Consider the following 18,501-nt stretch of genomic DNA (forward strand, 5'->3'; position numbering starts at 1 on the left):
TTGCACCAGTAGTCCCCAGCTCTGGTACGCTGCACTCTGCAACCGAAGCCCTTGCCATTTCTCCGGAGGCGGAGTAACATGATGAAAGCAAACCTCTAGGTTTGCTAGAGGTTTGAGTCAGCTGGGAATTGGATGGACTTGAGGGGGGCGGAGGGAGGCAGGGGGCCTGGGGCAGGGGGCCCAGCAGTAATCCTAGGGAACTGATGGACAGGAGGCAGGAGGAGGAGAGGAGAGGATGCTAGAGAAATTCCACAGGAGGAGGCAGGGCTTGGTAATCAGATCTCTGGGAGGGAGAGAGAAGAATAAAAAGATTGGCCAGTTTGGAGCCTGTGGGAATGGAGGGACATGATATCCTAAGACCCTAGGCCCCAAGGAGCCAGACCTTTTATCTTTTCCTCATCTGAATTCACTCTCCTAGCCCTGTAGCAAAAGAGAAGACCTTCATGACGCCCTAAACCATCAGTTAAACATGAAGTCTTGGATTTATTTGTGAGAGTGTTTAATGTCCAATGTCCAGAAGTTGGTAGATGTCCTTCCCACCTCCCATGCACACACACACACGCACACACACGCACACGCACAAATCCCTGCTTCCAGGAGCCAGGAGAAGCCGGGTACAGGCAGAGTGGCCTTTTGCGAAAGCAGAACCAGGAGACTTGGTGGCCAAGGGGCAGGTGTGCAGCAGGCGGGGGTCGTCCGTGCAGACCTCTCCCAGGCCTCTCCTCCACCGTGGGTCCTCCTCTCACGTGTCTCTCAGCTCTGCAACAGAGAGTACTCACTCGGCCCCTCTCAGCCCCACCTCACCAGCCCCCAGCCGCCACCATGCTCTCCAAGCTCACCTGTCAAGGTTTGGAGCTGATAACCTGGGTCATGGCCACAGTCCAGCCCACTGGCATGGGGTGTCCTCCGTTTCTGCCCATGCCAGGCTGCAGCCCAGAGAGTGCTGGCTGCTAGAAGCTTGCTGAGAAAGATGCAGGCCAGGAGGAAAAGGATGGAAATGGGTGGGAAGGGGCTCTCCTCTTCAGAAAGTTTCCTTGGAGAAAAAAAGAGGACATGTGGGAGGCCATGAGGGGACCCACAGACTGGAATCTGCCCTCATAGAAGGAATGGGGAGACACCAGGAGCTCCGGGGGCTGAGGATATCTCCCCATCCAGCACCATCCCTGGATGAGGCTTTGCGGGGCTTGGGGGAGCCTGTAGTCAGGAGACCTGAGTTCCAGGCATGGATCTGCCTGCTGACTGCTTTTAAACAATTACCTCCCTTGCTGAGCAGTTTTCTGCATGATGGTGTGGTATGGTGTGTGTGTGTGTATATGTGTCCGCATGCACATGTGCACTTCATGGTTATACTAACAGTGTTTAAACACCAGTCAAGAACCAGTCGGAACTGATTCTGGTCCCATCAGGGAAGCAGGGGTCTGAGGGTACCAGTTTTGTACTAAAATACTAAAACTTTCATTGTTGCTGAATTGTGGAGATGTCTGAGGGCTGCCAGGGGAGGGGAGGGGTGGCCGACCATTCAGGAGTATTGGAGCAGCAGCTACTTACAAACTGTTAGGGAAGTTTTGCAGTATTTTAACAACTGGCACAGTCATACCAACACACACTGGCTGGTTGGAGGGGTGTTTAGACAAGATCATATGCAGACACTTTAGTGTTCTAATTGCCTTGGAATTTGTACTTCTGGCACATGCCGCCCCCCAGCTGCCACCCCATGCCTTGGCTCTGCAGGGTGGAGGTCTGCCCAGGGATTTTAGGAAAGACCTGTCACTATACCTGGAGATGCTGTGCTCCACGTGGGCATCCTCAAAGCTCTTGGACTCCTCAGGGATCCAGAGATCTCCAAGGTCCTGGTAATCAAGGGGGTCTGTGGGAGACAGAGCCTGTGAGCTTCTAGCCCCCCTCCTTGATGCCACAGTGGGGAGAACCTCTCTGGGTGGGGTGAGGCTCTATGGGACATGGCCCTGTGTGGATCAAGTTGTTAACCTCTCTGAGCCTCAGTTTCCTTACCTGTAAAGTGGAGCAATTAGGAACACCTTCTTAATAATAGCGTTGCAGGATACAGTGAGAGCATCCTGTGTAGTGCCCATCCCCTCACAGGAGCTCAGTATCTGCAACTCCCACCCTCCCATCACACAGGGTCTTTGGGAAGATCAAACGAAATAATGGGTGTTTTTGAAAGTCCTGTGTGAACAGTCAAGCTGCCTATACCAGCTATGGATTATTGTTATTGTTGTTGTTGTTGTTATCTTTTCCTGCTATCCTCTTGGGAGTCAGCTGAGCCTTAGACCCTGATAGGGCTGAAAATCTGTGTGTCCTCACCCCCTACTCCCATGGAGGTAGGGTTTGGGGTCTAAGGCAGGCAGTGTACCCTCCCCTCCCCACCTTAGACGAATGTTACTTTCAACCTTCATTTCCATGATAAGGGGCCATGTTGGGGAGAGGAGTTGGACAAGGGGAGAGTCAGAAAAGGGATACGTAACCTCAGACTTGTTCTCCTTTGGGACACAACCACATTCTGGAGACACAGAAAGCTTTCCTGAAGGGCAGCCCCTGTGCAAGCTCAGGGATGAGAAGGACCCCACCACTGCCCGTCTCACCTAGTCAAGCCTGAAATGAGGATCCCAAGCAGTTAGCAGCAGGAGGCTGGGGCAACGGCTGTCACTGACGCCAAACACTTTTAACTCTGTCATGTCATTTGTGTCTCATGGGAGCCCTGTGGGGTCAGCAGCACAGGCACCGCCACTTCCATTTAAAGATGGGGAAATGGAGGCCCAGAGAGGAGAAGCACGTTGCCCAGGGTCACAGCAGTGTTCCTTTCTAGGGTTGTTTCTCTGTACCGGGTTGGTGCTTAATCTATGTTGGTAGGTCCATTGGGTGGTTGTGTGAAGGAATAGATGAATGTCCTCCTACTCCTTAAGGACCACCTCAGTGCTCACATCCTAACCAGATGCCAAATGGATAAAGCTGTTTGGGGGAAGCAGGAGCACAGCTAGCTCATAAGGTGCCTTGTGCAAATTAGAGAACTGTACCCTTCCTGCAAGTGATGCAGTCCTCCACCAGGGAGCACAGCCTGGAGAGAGACAGCAGGGCTGGATTGTGACCCCCTTGTGCAGTTAGCAACCTGCACAACCATCCACAGTGACCCTGAGTTGACCCTGAGTTGTGGGGAGGGACAAGATACACACTGTGGGATTTCCCAGGGTCCCCGAAAGCCCTGAGGGTGGTCCTGTGCTCAGACACTAAAGACGACCCCAGGCCCAAGGGCAGGCCAGGGTGCAGTCAGCTGCCCACTCACCAGCCAGCACCTCCACCAGGACCTTCCTGAGGGTGTCGGCCTCACTACCATGGAGACTCTGGCACTGATAGAGGCCAGCGTCATGGGCTTGAAGATTCCGCAGCGTAATGGTGAGTGTGCCACCCAGGGCATCGTCCATGATGGCTGTGCTCCCATTGCGCCTCTTCAGGAAGGACAGCAGCCACGAGGGGTGAGTACTGACCACCTGCTGGCACAGGCCCTCTTCACCCAGCTGGCGGCACCAGGCTTTGCGTCTCCCCCAGTGCTTCAAGAAGTTGTAGGGGCAGGAGACCCTCAGGGACCGGCCTGCCGTGCCCTGGAACACCGTGGTGTTGTGGGCTCGGGACAGCTCTGGGGGGGAGACATTCATTCACTTACCAAGTGTTTATTGAACACCTACTATGTTCAATGAACAAAAGACAGAAATCCCGCACTTAAGGAACTCAGGTCTTTACACAAGTTGGGAGAAGGCGGCATAACCCAGGTATGTGTTTATAGGAAGCTGGAAACCAGGAAACCCGGGTCCTGGATCTGGCTTTATCACCATTGGACTTGCTGGACATCTTTAGAGAAATAACTGACCCTCTCTGGGCCTATTTCCAGAGACATTTGGTCTTGAAGTTCCCTCCAGTCCTAGTCCGCTCATGTTCTTCCTGTCACATGAAATCAAGCCCTCCCCTCTCCCCCTCCATCTCAAGAGAGCAGGGCCAGTGGCCCTCTCAGGCCTGGGGCTGCTCCCACGTGGGGCTGGGCACCCCCTCCCCACGCCTGCCATCCTTGCTTACTTTGCAGCTGCCCACGCTCATACCAGCACTGCATTCTCCTCTTTCTGACCTTTAGCTTCCAGCTTCCCTATTTCTGTGTCTTTGTTCCCCTTTCAGGAGGGATGAGTCTCAGAACTATTTTGGGAGAGACATGAGGCTGCTATTTTAGGGACCCTCCTTGGGGTGGGCTTAGAGTGCCAGTCTATTGCCAGGGCAGGGGCTATAAGAGAATCACCCAGCGCCCTCTGCCTCAGCCTCCCCTCTCTTCAACCACATCTTCAACCACATGGTGACAGAAACTTGTAAAAAGGATTGGGGAGCTGGTGGCCTGTCTTTTGGAACCAGAGAGACCTGGTGAGCAGTGCCCCCTCCATACTCCCCAGTCCATCCCTCTGCCTTTGGGCAGGCCAACGCATCCCTCTTCCCCTACTCCACCTCCAGCCAAGAAGCTCCAGCTCCATTGGAACAGTCTCTCCTCTCACCCAGGTATGCCTATTGCTCCGGGGGAGCAAGAGGCACCCTTCCCCAACAAGAAAAGGCCGTCATGTGCAAGAATCTGGGGTGCCAATCCCCCCTGCTCAATCACAAAATCTTCAGCCCCTTCACCTCCCATCCAGGGCTGCGGACAAGAGGACGGAGGGGCACCCCAAAGATGCAGATTACCAGTACCAGGTTCTTTTCTCCCTCCCACGCTGCTACTCTTCTGGGGCTAGTTAAGTGGTTCATAATTTTAGGGGCTCTTACCAGTGCCCCCCAAAACTTCCCCCAACTACTAGCTAGTGCCTGAGATGCCACCATCAGAACTCCTTCCCTTTCTAGGTGTCCGAATCCACCAGCCTCTGACACTTCCACGTACATGAAGAATCTGATGCTGGGGAGAGAGGGAGATGATGAAGAATATGGGGCACAGTGAGAAGAGGGGGTGCAGGACATGCCGAGAATTTCAGCCATCTTCACACTTTGGCTCAGTGCTCCCTACCCACCCACCCACTTGCCATATACTCAAGGAAGGAGAGGGAAAGAAGGCAACGGCGGGAGGGAATCCTACCTGTGACAAAGAGCAAGATGAGCAGCCCAAGAGGCTCCATGTCACCCTTCTCTTGTGGAGGACAGACGCAGGGTGCCTTGTGCAAGATCTCTTCTTTCCCTTGAACTGCAGAAAGGAGAGGGTCAGGCTCGTCAGACGCTGCCCACAGGAACTGGCTCCTGGAGGTTGAGCAATCATCAGGACTGGGATCTGGCTTTATGATTCAAGGAGGGGGAGTGGGGTGGGGGAGGAGAGGAGAGGAGGAGCCACCACTGCAGCCCAGCAGCGGGGTGCTGAGGATCCCAGACCTCCAAGAGGACAGCCCACTGTCCTGCCCGCACCAGCCTTCTCAGTCGTTTAGAAGACTACCCTTTCTCCATTCAATTGCCTTAGTATCTTTATTGAAAATCACTTGACATGTAGGTCTACTTCTTGACTGTCTACTCTGTTCCATTGATCTATGTGTCTATCCTTTTACCAATATCACCCCATCTTGACTACTCACTGTAGCTTTATAACAAGTCTTGAAATCAGGTGATGTGAGTAATCCAACTACATTGTTCCTTTTCAAAATGGTTTTAGCTGTTCTAGTAACTTTGCTATGTAAATTTTAGACACTGTATGTCAATTTCTCCCCCCTACACTCTCCCCAAAGCCTGCTAGGCTTTTGATGGGATTACACTGAATCTATAGCTTGATTTGGAGGGAACTACACATCTTGACACTATTGAGTCTTCCAATCTGTGGACATATTTCTTCTTTGGGTTCTCTCACCAATATTTTATATTTTCAGCATACAAATCTTGCACATATTTTGTTAAATTTCTATCTAAGTATTTCATGATTTTGTTGCTATTTTAAATGTTTCTAGCTTTCTGTATCTTAGGCAGAAGCAGAGCTCAGAAATCCCATGAATCTTTATCTTACTTTCTGTCCCACTTATGCTCCATTCTGACCTCTTCTTCTCACATCCTTCCTACCTGAGAAAAGGGTATTTTTTATTCCTCTAAGCCTCATAGCAAAGGGCAGGCACCAAGAAATCTTTGCCAATTCATGCATATGAATTCACAGCATGTGCACATCAAACTCTCTCTTCTCTTAGCTTGTGCTAATTTGTAGTTCAATCCCCTAATTCTCATGTCTGAGCATAGGAACATTTCTGCACCACCCCACTCCCAGGCACAGGGTCCTTCCTTTCCTTTTGCTAAATCTGAGTTCAAAGATACCTGCCACTTCACACTTGGGCACAGAGATCTTTTCCCCTCTATTACATCATTCCAGCTGAATGCCATCATTCACTGATGCATGCATTTATTCAACTATCATGTATGTGATGGAGAACTCAGGTCTCTTGGAGCCTCAGTGTTCCTGGATACAGTGGTGACCGTTGCTGAGGGAAGCCCTAGAACCAGAGGCATGACTGGACACATGATATACTCCTGATGTCTAACTTTGGCTAAGACTTCACAGCTGCTGGGTAATCCTTTTCAGAATGTCTGGAAGTTTCCTAGTAAACTGCCTATAGCAGCTCTTCCAAACCATCACTATCCTCAAATACACAGCTCTACTCCCCGTCCTCCCCTAGAAATAAATCAAGATCAACATAGGTGAACATCCTCACCGTCTTTCAGATTCTCTGTTATCCTTCCATCCCCACTCTCGCCAACCTGGGCGGCCAGAGGAGTACAAGAGTCCGGTCAGGACCACGGCCAGCACCCAGACAGGCCCTGGGCTGGGGAAGGGTGTGGCTGCCAATAACTGGCAGGGAAATAAGCCTCTCAAAACGGGAACAACTCAAACTCTATCCAGGCACAGCATCAACCCAACCTGGGAAATCCCCTGCCCAGCCCTGCCTGAGAAGTGGGCTTCAGAGAGTGACTTGTGGTACCCACTCCACCCTTAGCTGGGACCACCAACCACAAACATTAGAGCCTACAAACATCATCTGCTGCTAAGCAGCCACTTAAGATTTCCTTTTCCCACTTCCCTCTTTGGTCCTGTCCTGCTTTTGCTTGATCTCATCTTCCTGGATCCAAACCCCTGCCTTCCAGCCCCAAACTCTCTCTCACTTCTGATCCCTCACAGACTTGACGTGCTCCCACCTCTCTCTTTGTATTTGATTGTCACTCTCTGCCACTTCCAGCTGAGGCCATTCTCCCATTATTAAGATCTCATATTTTCTAAGCTAAAGATCTCAACCCCTGTCCAGGGGCCATAGTGAGGCAGGATGTCCAACCAATGGGAAGATCTAGTTGAGAACACCGGAGCTTAGAAGAAGGGACCCAGGCACTGAACCTGATGAAAGGCATCATAGGTGTAGGGAATCTCACCTGCCACTTGATTGGATCAGGAGTGATCCAGATCTGGCAGGGGCAGGGGAAGATGTCTAGCCTGAGCATGGGGCAGAGTGTAGGATTGGTAGGCTGAGTGGGACAGAAACTGAAACTACAGAATAGGGGTTAAGCACACAGGCTCTGCGTCTTACGGTGAGTAAGCCCAGCTCTGTTATTTACTAGCTATTGGGCAGGTTTCCTAACTCTCCGGGTGGCTTCACTATCTGGGTATGTAAATGTGTATGGCACATTGTCAAGTGCTCAAAAAAAGTAGCTGGCATTATTTTCCTCCCTCTTCAATATATTTTTCTCTAAATTCTTTCTTTCTTCCTCCTGTCTATGTCCATCCCAGATTTCCATTTTCCTTTTCCAAGATGACTGCTCTCTCTCTCTCTCTCTCTCTCTCTCTTTCTGTCTCTCTCTCCCCGACTCCCTGCCTTTGACAATCCTCAGGAACTTGCTTTCTCACCTATGTCCTCTCTCTTCCAGTATCTTTAAGTTCTACCGCCCTCCCACACCCAGAGCCATTTTTTCCTTCATGTTCACATGGGCACAGTCTCACCTGTCCTGAAAACCCCTCGTTTGTCTCTGCTTCCCCTTCAATTGGTGTTCTTTTATTATCTTGTATTTCTTTTTTTTTTTTTTTGAATTTTTGAATTTTATTTTATTTATTTTTATACAGCAGGTTCTTACTAGTCATCCATTTTATACACATCAGTGTATACATGTCAATCCCAATCTCCCAGTTCATCCCACCACCACCCCCCGCCGCTTCCCCCCCTTAGTGTCCATACATTTGTTCTCTACATCTATGTCTCTATTTACGCCCTGCAAACCAGTTCATCTGTACCATTTTTCTAGTTTCCACATACAGGGAATTTGTTTTTCTCTTTCTGACTTACTTCACTCTGTATGACAGTCTCTGGATCCATCCATGTCTCCACAAATGACCCAATTTCGTTCCTTCTTATGGCTGAGTAATATTCCATCGTATATATGTACCACATCTTCTTTATCCATTCGTCTGTCGATGGGCATTTAGGTGGCTTCCATGACCTGGCTATTGTAAATAGTGCTGCAATGAACACTGGGGTGCATGTGTCTTTTTGAATTATGGTTTTCTCTGGGTATATGCCCAGTAGTGGGATTGGTGGGTCATATGGTAATTCTATTTTTAGTTTTTTAAGGAACCTCCATATTGTTCTCCATAGTGGCTGTATCAATTTACATTCCCACCAACAGTGCAAGAGGGTTCCCTTTTCTCCACACCCTCTCCAGCATTTGTTGTTTGTAGATTTTCTGATGATGCCCATTCTAACTGGTGTGAGGTGATACCTCATTGTAGTTTTGATTTACATTTCTCTAATAATTAGTGATGTTGAGCAGCTTTTCATGTGCTTCTTGGCCATCTGTATGTCTTCTTTGGAGAAATGTCTATTTAGGTCTTCCACCCATTTTTTTTTTTTAAACATCTTTATTGGAGTATAATTGCTTTACAATGGTGTGTTAGTTTCTGCTTTATAACAAAGTGAATCAGTTATACATATACATATGTTCCCATATCTCTTCCCTCTTGCATCTCCCTCCCTCCCACCCTCCCTATCCCACCCCTCTAGGTGGTCACAAAGCACGGAGCTGATCTCCCTCTGCTATGCGGCTGCTTCCCACTAGCTATCTATTTTACATTTGGTAGTGTATATATGTCTGTGCCATTCTCTCACCCTGTCACATCTTACCCCTCCCCCTCCCCATATCCTCAAGTCCATTCTCTAGTAGGTCTGTGTCTTTATTCCTGTCTTGCCACTAGGTTCTTCATGACCTTTATTTTCCCTTAGATTCCATATATATGTGTTGGCATACTGTATTTGTTTTTCTCTTTCTGACTTACTTCACTCTGTATGACAGACTCTAACTCCATCCACCTGACTACAAATACCTCCATTTCATTTCTTTTTATGGCTGAGTAATATTCCATTGTATATATGTGCCACATCTTCTTTATCCATTCATCCGATGATGGACACTTAGGTTGCTTCCATGTCCTGGCTATTGTAAATAGAACTGCAATGAACATTTTGGTACATGACTCTTTTTGAATTATGGTTTTCTCAGGGTATATGCCCAGTAGTGGGATTGCTGGGTCGTATGGTAGTTCTATTTTTAGTTTTTTAAGGAACCTCCATACTGTTCTTGCTAGTGGCTGTATCAATTTACATTCCCACCAACAGTGCAAGAGTGTTCCCTTTTCTCCACACCCTCTCCAGCATTTATTGTTTCTAGATTTTTTGATAATGGCCATTCTGACTGGTGTGAGATGATATATCATTGTAGTTTTGATTTGCATTTCTCTAATGATTAATGATGTTGAGCATCCTTTCATGTGTTTGTTGGCAATCTATATATCTTCTTTGGAGAAATGTCTATTTAGGTCTTCTGCCCATTTTTGGATTGGGTTGTTTGTTTTTTTGTTATTGAGCTGCATGAGCTGCTTGTAAATCTTGGAGATTAATCCTTTGTCAGTTGCTTCATTTGCAAATATTTTCTCCCATTCTGAGGGTTGTCTTTTGGTCTTGTTTATGGTTTCCTTTGCTGTGCAAAAGCTTCTAAGTTTCATTAGGTCCCATTTGTTTATTTGTGTTTTTATTTCCATTTCTCTAGGAGCTGGGTCAAAAAGGATCTTGCTGTGATTTATGTCATAGAGGGTTCTGCCTGTTTTCCTCTAAGAGTTTGATAGTGTCTGGCCTTACACTTAGGTCTTTAATCCATTTTGAGTTTATTTTTGTGTATGGTGTCAGGGAGTGTTCTAATTTCATACTTTTACATGTACCTGTCCAATTTTCCCAGCACCACTTATTGAAGAGGCTGTCTTTTCTCCACTGTATATGCTTGCCTCCTTTATCAAAGATAAGGTGACCATATGTGCGTGGGTTTATCTCTGGGCTTTCTATCCTGTTCCATTGATCTATATTTCTGTTTTTGTGCCAGTACCAAACTATCTTGATTACTGTAGCTTTGTAATATAGTCTGAAGTCAGGGAGCCTGATTCCTCCAGCTCCATTTTTCGTTCTCAAGATTGCTTTGGCTATTCGGGGTCTTTTGTGTTTCCATACAAATTGTGAAATTTTTTGTTCTAGTTCTGTGAAAAATGCCAGTGGTAGTTTGATAGGGATTGCATTGAATCTGTAGATTGCTTTGGGTAGTAGAGTCATTTTCACAATGTTGATTCTTCCAATCCAAGAACATGGTATATCTCTCCATCTATTTGTATCATCTTTAATTTCTTTCATCAGTGTCTTATAGTTTTCTGCATACAGGTCTTTTGTCTCCCTAGGTAGGTTTATTCCTAGGTATTTTATTCTTTTTGTTGCCATGGTAAATGGGAGTGTTTCCTTAATTTCTCTTTCAGATTTTTCATCATTAGTGTATAGGAATGCAAGAGATTTCTGTGCATTAATTTTGTATCCTGCAAATTTACCAGATTCATTGATTAGCTTTAGTAGTTTTCTGGTGGCATCTTTAGGTTTCTCTATGTATAGGATCATGTCATCTGCAAACAGTAACAGCTTTATTTCTTCTTTTCCAGTTTGTATTCCTTTTATTTCTTTTTCTTCTCTGATTGCCGTGGCTAAAACTTCCAAAACTATGTTGAATAATAGTGGCGAGAGTGGACATCCTTGTCTTGTTCCTGATCTTAGAGGAAATGCTTTCAGTTTTTCACCATTGAGAATGATGTTTGCTGTGCGTTTGTCGTATATGGCCTTTATTATGTTGAGGTAGCTTCCCTCTATGCCCACTTTCTGGAGAGTTTTTCATCATAAATGGGTGTTGAATTTTGTCAAAAGCTTTTTCTGTATCTATTGAGATAATCATATGGTGTTTCTTCTTCAATTTGTTAATATGGTGTATCACATTGATTGATTTGTGTATATTGAAGAATCCTTGCATCCCTGGGATAAATCCCACTTGATCATGGTGTGTGATCCTTTTAATGTGTTGTTGGATTCTGTTTGCTAGTATTTTGTTGAGGAGTTTTGCATCTATATTCATCAGTGATATTGGTCTGTAATTTTCTTTTTTTGTAGTATCTTTGTCTGGTTTTGGTATCAGGGTGATGGTGGCCTCATAGAATGAGTTTGGGAGTGTTCCTCCCTTTGCTATATTTTGGAAGAGTTTGAGAAGGATGGGTGTTAGCTCTTCTCTAAATGTTTGATAGAATTCACCTGTGAAGCCATCTGGTCCTGGACTTTTGTTTGTTGGAAGATTTTTAATCACAGTTTCAATTTCATTATTTGTGATTGGTCTGTTCATATTTTCTATTTCTTCCTTGTTCAGTCTTGGAGGGTTATACCTTTCTAAGAATTTGTCCATTTCTTCCAGGTTGTCCATTTTATTGGCTTAGAGTTGCTTGTAATAGTCTCTTAGGATGCTTTGTATTTCTGTGGTGTCTGTTGTAACTTCTTTTTCATTTCTAATTTTATTGATTTGAGTCCTCTCCCTCTTTTTCTTGATGAGTCTGGCTAAAAGTTTATCAATTTTGTTTATCTTCTCAAAGAACAAGCTTTTAGTTTTATTGATCTTTGCTGTTTTTTTCTTTGTTTCTATTTCATTTATTTCTGCTCTGATCTTTATGATTTCTTTCCTTTTACTAACTTTGGGGTTTGTTTGTTCTTTCTCTAGTTCCTTTAGGTGTAAGGTTAGATTGTTTATTTGAGATTTTTCTTATTTCTTGAAGTAGGCTTATATTCCTATAAACTTCCCTCTTAGAACTGCTTTTGCTGCATCCCATAGGTTTTGGATCGTCGTGTTTTCATTGTCATTTGTCTCTAGGTATTTTTTTATTTCCTCTTTGATTTTGTCAGTGATCTATTGGTTATTTAGTAACGTATTGTTTAGCCTCCATGTGTTTGTGTTTTTTACCTTTTTTTCCCTGTAATTGATTTCTAATTTCATAGCATTGTGGTCAGAAAAGATGCTTGATATGATTTCAATTTTCTTAAATTTACCGAGGTTTGATTTGTGACCCAAGATGTGATCTATCCTGGAGAATATTCCGTGTGCACTTGAGAAGAAAGTGTAATCTGCTGTTTTTGGATGGAATGTCCTATAAATATCAATTAAATCTATCTGGTCTACTGTGTCATTTAAAGCTTGTGTTTCCTTATTAATCTTCTGTCTGGATGATCTGTCCATTGGTGTAAGTGAGGTGTTAACGTCCCCCACTATTATTGTGTTACTGTTGATTTCCTCTTTTATAGCTGTTAGCAGTTGCCTTATGTATTGAGGTGCTCCTATGTTGGGTGCATATATATTTATAATTTTTATATCTTCTTCTTGGATTGATCCCTTGATCATTATGTAGTGTCCTTTCTTGTCTCTTGTAACATTCTTTATTTTAAAGCCTATTTTATCTGATATGAGTATTGCTACTCCAGCTTTCTTTTGATTTCCATTGGCATGCAATATCTTTTTCCATCCCCTCACTTTCAGTCTGTATGTGTCTGTAGGTCTGAAGTGGGTCTCTTGTAGACAGCGTATATATGGGTCTTGTTTTTGTATCCATTCAGCGAGCCTGTGTCTTTTGGTTGGAGCATTTAATTCATTCACATTTAAGGTGATTATCGATATTTTCTTAATTGTTATGGGTTTGTTTTTGTAGGTCCTTTCCTTCTCTATGTTTCCCACTTAGAGAAGTTCCTTTAGCATTTGTTGTAGAGCTGGTTTGGTGGTGCTGAATTCTCTTAGCTTTTGCTTGTCTGTAAAGCTTTCGATTTCTGTGTCGAATCTGAATGAGATCCTTGCCAGGTAGAGTAATTTTTGTTGTAGGTTCTTCCCTTTCATCACTTTAAATATATTGTGCCACTCCTTTCTGGCTTGTAGAGCTTCTGCTGAGAAATCAACTGTTAACCTTATGGGAGTTCCCTTGTATGTTATTTGTCATTTTTCCCTTGTTGCTTTTAATAATTTTTCTTTGTCTTTAATTTTTGTCAATTTGATTACTATGTGTCTTGGCGTGTTTCTCCTTGGGTGTATCCTGCCTGGAACTCTCTGCACTTCCTGGACTTGGGTGACCATTTCCTTTCCCATGTTAGGGAAGTTTTTGACTATAATCACTTCAATATTTTCTCAGGTCCTTTCTCTCTCTCTTCTCCTTCTGGGACCCCTATAACGTGAATGTTGTTGCGTTTACTGTCCCAGAGGTCTCTTAGGCTGTCTTTAATTCTTTTCATTCTTTTTTCTTTATTCTGTTCCATGGCAGTGAATTCCACCATTCTGTCTTCCAGGTCATTTATCCATTCTTTGCCTCAGTTATTCTGCTATTGATTCCTTCTAGTGTATTTTTCATTTCAGTTATTGTATTGTTCATCTCTGTTTATTTGTTCTTTAATTCTTCTAGGTGTTTGTTCTTTAATTCTTCTAGGTCTTCATTAAACATTTCTTGCATCTTCTTGATCTTTGCCTCCATTCTTTTTCCGAGGTCCTGGATCATCTTCACTATCATAATTCTGAATTCTTTTCTGGAAGGTTGCCTCTCTCTGCTTCATTTAGTTGTTTTTCTGGGGTTTTATCTTGTTCCTTCATCTGGTACAAAGTCCTCTGCCTTTTTATTTTGTCTCTCTTTCTGTGAATGTGGTTTTCCTTCCACAGGCTGCAGAACTGTAGTTCTTCTTGCTTCTCTATCTTGTATTTCTTTTATTTTAAAAAAATTTTAGAGATGGCTTTGCTGTTCATGTTCTTCAACTGTGCCTTTGAATCTGATCCTTAGAAGTCACAAGTGGCCTCCTCCCAGTCCTCCCCTTCTTGGCTTTTCTGCCGCCTTTGACATCCTTGACCACTGTGCTGGTTATTCTCCTCTCCTGCCCCCTCCACCAACCCATGTTCTTTCTGCTTAGTCCTGCTCTGTCCCAAGGAGACTGACCCCCTCTGGACTGCATCCCCCAGGCTCCCAGCCTACTGGCTTACTGATGGGTCGAGTCAAGGGAAGATATAGGCAAGAGTTTGGAGGCCAGGAGGAGAAATAAGTTGGGGTCTTTACTTCCCCCTACTCCCTCCACGTTTGCCATGGTTTGAACAGGAGCTGCTTTCCTCTGTAGCTACAGCTCTTATTGGTGGTCCCTCTTCCATGGCTCTGGCGCTCACTCAGTTCCAATAACACAATTCTTTCTCCCTGCTCTTTCAAGTGTGGGGGTGTTAACAGCTCCCTGTCTTTGGATGCATCACGATCCCTTCCTTTACTGGTTCCCTTATCCTTGCCCACTCCTCTGTAAAGAACCCTGTTAAAATGATTGATAATTCAGCCCTTTTGTGTAAGCCATCTGTTCCTGGAAGGGAACTTGGCCTACAAATGCCCCCTCCTTCTTGGCATCCCTTTCCCTCTTGTAGAAGGGAATGGGAGAGGCTGGAGCACTCTTCTCAGGGGCACATTCATTTATTCTACAAATATTTTCCAAGCACCAACCATATGCCAAGCACCACGCCAGGTGCTAGGGAGATGCAATAAACAAGAGGCAGTTCCTCTTTGTTGCTAGATGTGGAAGTGATGTTGATATTGTAAAATCTGTAGTGGCTGGATTCTAGAAGGTTAATACCTGGGTTTGGGGAGTGAAGGAAGGCCCTCAAATGAGTCATCAGAGAAAGTCTGGGACATATCTGGCCATCTCATCCAGAAAGGCACACTTGGGCTTCTGGTCCAAGATCGAGTTGAGAAGTCAGAATGCCCATCAGGGTAGAAATCAGGCCAGGCTTTGACCACAGAGATCTGCCAACTGAAATTGGTCTTGCCATAGTCGGATGCATAATGCCTTAAAAATGAAAGAGAATTATTAGAGAATTGCAGCTTTTCTGAAAAGAAAGAAAAAGTTTCTCCAGGGAGGGGCTGATTCCCACCTCTAGCACAGACTGGACCCCACACGGTGGCACTGTTTCCCTGTGATGCCCTGGTCTAAGCTAGGTCACAAGTCCTTCCCTCTACACCCAGAGTGTGTTGGGCAATCAGGGATCAACAAGGAAATAAATCTTGAGACCAATGTGCATCTAGATCAGCCCTTCCTAACATTATCTGGTCATGAGACCCTTTTAAAATTACTCTAAATTTTGAGACGTCCACAGGAGTTCTGGAGCAATAATTTGTGCCTTAATTAGAGTAGAAAGCAAAAATAGTCCTAAAGACAAATTAGTTGCTGCGAAATTTGCTTGTTTCGAAAGAAAATTTTTTAGCAGAATTTTTAAAGTCTCAATTTAGAAAAATTAGATAATTTTTAAAGACCTAGTATTGAAATTATAAGACTCAAGATTTAACCGTGCTTACTAAGTAGATGACATACAGCAAATGATATCAACAGTTACTTGGTAAATACTTCTTGTGCAGTTGAAACATCATACCTTCAAGCCACATGCAATTTCCTCCAGGATCAGCTGCCACACTTAGGTGGTGCCCAGCTTTAAAGGGAGATTATGGCTATTACAAGAATAACTATGTAAAATGTATTCAGCATTTATAAAATCTTTTAAAAACTATATTCAGTTAATTTTTATCAGAAAAATATATGAAAATTCACTCTAAAAAGGTAAAAGTTGTCCATAATCCCACCACTTAAAACACACTAACATTTATTGAGTGCTTACTATGTGCTAGGCAAACACATACTTCACATGTGTTACCTTATTACCCATCAGGTAGATAATATTATTGTTCCAGGTAACTGGGATCCAGAGAAATTAAACAACTTACCCAGGGGGCTTCCCTGGTGGTGCAGTGGTTGAGAGTCTACCTGCCAATGCAGGGGACACGGGTTCGAGCCCTGGTCTGGGAAGATCCCACATGCCGCGGAGCAACTGGGCCCGTGAGCCACAACTACTGAGCCTGCGCGTCTGGAGCCTGTGCTCCGCAACAAGAGAGGCCGCGATAGTGAGAGGCCCACGCACCGCGATGAAGAGTGGCCCCCGCTCGCCGCAACTGGAGAAAGCCCTCGCACAGAAACGAAGACCCAACGCAGCCATAAATAAATAAATAAAATAAAATAAAATAAAATCTTAATTAAAAAAAAACAAAAAAAAAAAACAACTTACCCAGGATCACACAGTTCATATAAGGTAGAAGTTAGATTTAGATCCACGTAATCTGGCTCCAGAGCCAGTCCTCTTCATTTTATTGAGTGGAATTTTCCTTCCCTCCTCTAATCCCATTGCCCAGAGATAATCATAGTGATATTTTGATGTATGTTCACCTATTCTTTTTTCTATGGTCACACACAGAGACAGAAGTGCCCCCAAGGAATGACTCAGAACTGTGGGAACTCCAGGCCATGTGAGCAGAAGGGTGATGTCCTGCCACATCATGGGAAAGATTACTTGGAATTGCAGATTCATCACTTCTCAAGGGTGATGTAAAAGGTCATCGAATCCAGCTGCCAACCAGATGCTAGAGCCCCCTGGGCAAAATCCCAGTGAGTCACGCAGGCTCTTCTGCAATCTCACTGCCTCCTGCTCAGATAGCTCGTTTGGGAATGTTTTTGTTAGACAGGACCTTGCTTGCCCTCAGCCATAATGTGACATCAGCCTTGCCCATAGGACCTGTGTCATGGCCAGAAATGGAGTGAGGGGTTGGAGAGGAGAAGGGAGGGTGGTCTGGGGTCCGGTGGGCAGGTGTGTAAGGATGAGGTCTTCCTCCAGGAGGAAGGCGGGGTGAGTGCCTCTCACTTCTGCCACCTCCGCTGTCATCATCCACCTGGAAACCATCAGGCGGGGTTAGAAAAGAAATCCGGCCATGGGTGGTAGTAACCACAGAGTGTGCCCTTTCCCTAGACCCCTGCGGCTCCGGGATAGCTCCCCTGCTTGTACTGAAAGATAGAGAAGGGCTGGAATGGGGAGGAGGAGAAAGAAGCAGCCCTGATCACATGCCTGGCACTGGGCCCTCTGAGTCCATGATCTCATTTAATCTTCACAACAACCCTGTAAAATGGTGGTTCCCAACTGGGGGAGGTTGTGTCCCGCAAGACAAACTTGCCAATGTCTGGAGACATTTTTGGTTGCCACAGCTGTGCAGTCTGGGGGTATTTGTGCTATTGCTATCTAACGGGTAGGGGCCAGGGATGCTGCTAAATATCCTACAATGTACAGGATGGGCCCTCACAACAAAGAAATGTTCAGAATAATATCCAAATGTCAATAGTGCCAAAGGTAAGAACCCCAGATGAAGGTGGGAATGTTATTGGTCCCATTTTGCAGATGAGAAAACTGAGGCTGAAAGAGGTGAAGTGACCAGAAACGAACTGTCTGACTCCATTTCATCCCAAGAGCCAGGTGTCTGTGGGAATGTGGGAGTTGGAGGCATTTGGCACAGTCAGCAGTGTGTGGGAGGAAATGAAGGGCTGAGAGGACAGGGGTGAGGGGACAGTGCCTGTCAATGACAGGGCTCATGGCACCAGTGGTCCTCCTGGTGCTCCTGGTGGTGAGCAGTGTTGAAGCTGGAGGAGGTGACAGGGAGGGGAGCACTCCTCTCTATTTGCCCCACACTCCAGGGCTCCCCACTTCTAGTCCCCAGGCCTGGGTAAGAGGAGGCCACACATGGCCCTGCAGATGAATGGAGCTATTATGCTCAGTAGTGTTGGATTTCCTTCACTGTGAAGTGCCACAATTTTAGATTAGGCATCACACTGTCACTTGTATATTGGATGTGTTCTATAGTCTCTTCTGTTTTCATTTGAACATGTCATGCATGCACTTTCAACCTTTAATGGCTCCCTCCACCCTCCCAACCTGTGTTGTCTCCCCTGGATAAATTCCTGCTCATCCAACAAGGCCCAGGTGGTGTCACCTCCTCTGGGGAGTCCCCCAGGAGAGTCCAAACCCTGGCTTTCTCCATCAACCTGTTCCTCTCTTCACTGGACGTCCACCCAACATGCTTCTATGATGTTACCTACCACCCTGCATCATAATCCTTTATTTACTTGTCTGTCTTCCTGGCGGGGCTGTGGGCTCCTCCAGCTGAGGATGGGGTCTCAAGGTTTTTGATTCCCCTCCTGGAGCCTAGCCTCATGCCCTACATGGAGAAGGGAATGAGCCAAGGCTTGGGCAGTGAAT

General features: G+C 45.5%; 1 protein-coding gene across 1 annotated transcript; it reads right to left on the bottom strand.

Annotated features, from left to right (window-relative positions):
* Positions 1-789: 789 nt before the first annotated feature.
* Positions 790-5,150, bottom strand: TREM2 (triggering receptor expressed on myeloid cells 2). Its single transcript, XM_068559187.1, has 4 exons — positions 5,111-5,150; positions 3,299-3,649; positions 1,777-1,867; positions 790-1,033 (listed from the first exon to the last, which is right to left on the bottom strand). The coding sequence occupies exons 1-4, from the start codon at positions 5,148-5,150 to the stop codon at positions 790-792; spliced, it is 726 nt and encodes a 241-aa protein (XP_068415288.1).
* Between the last annotated feature and the right edge of the window lie 13,351 nt (positions 5,151-18,501).

Source organism: Eschrichtius robustus, chromosome 12, assembly GCF_028021215.1.
Source record: "Eschrichtius robustus isolate mEscRob2 chromosome 12, mEscRob2.pri, whole genome shotgun sequence".
Classification (NCBI taxonomy): Eukaryota; Metazoa; Chordata; class Mammalia; order Artiodactyla; family Eschrichtiidae; genus Eschrichtius; species Eschrichtius robustus.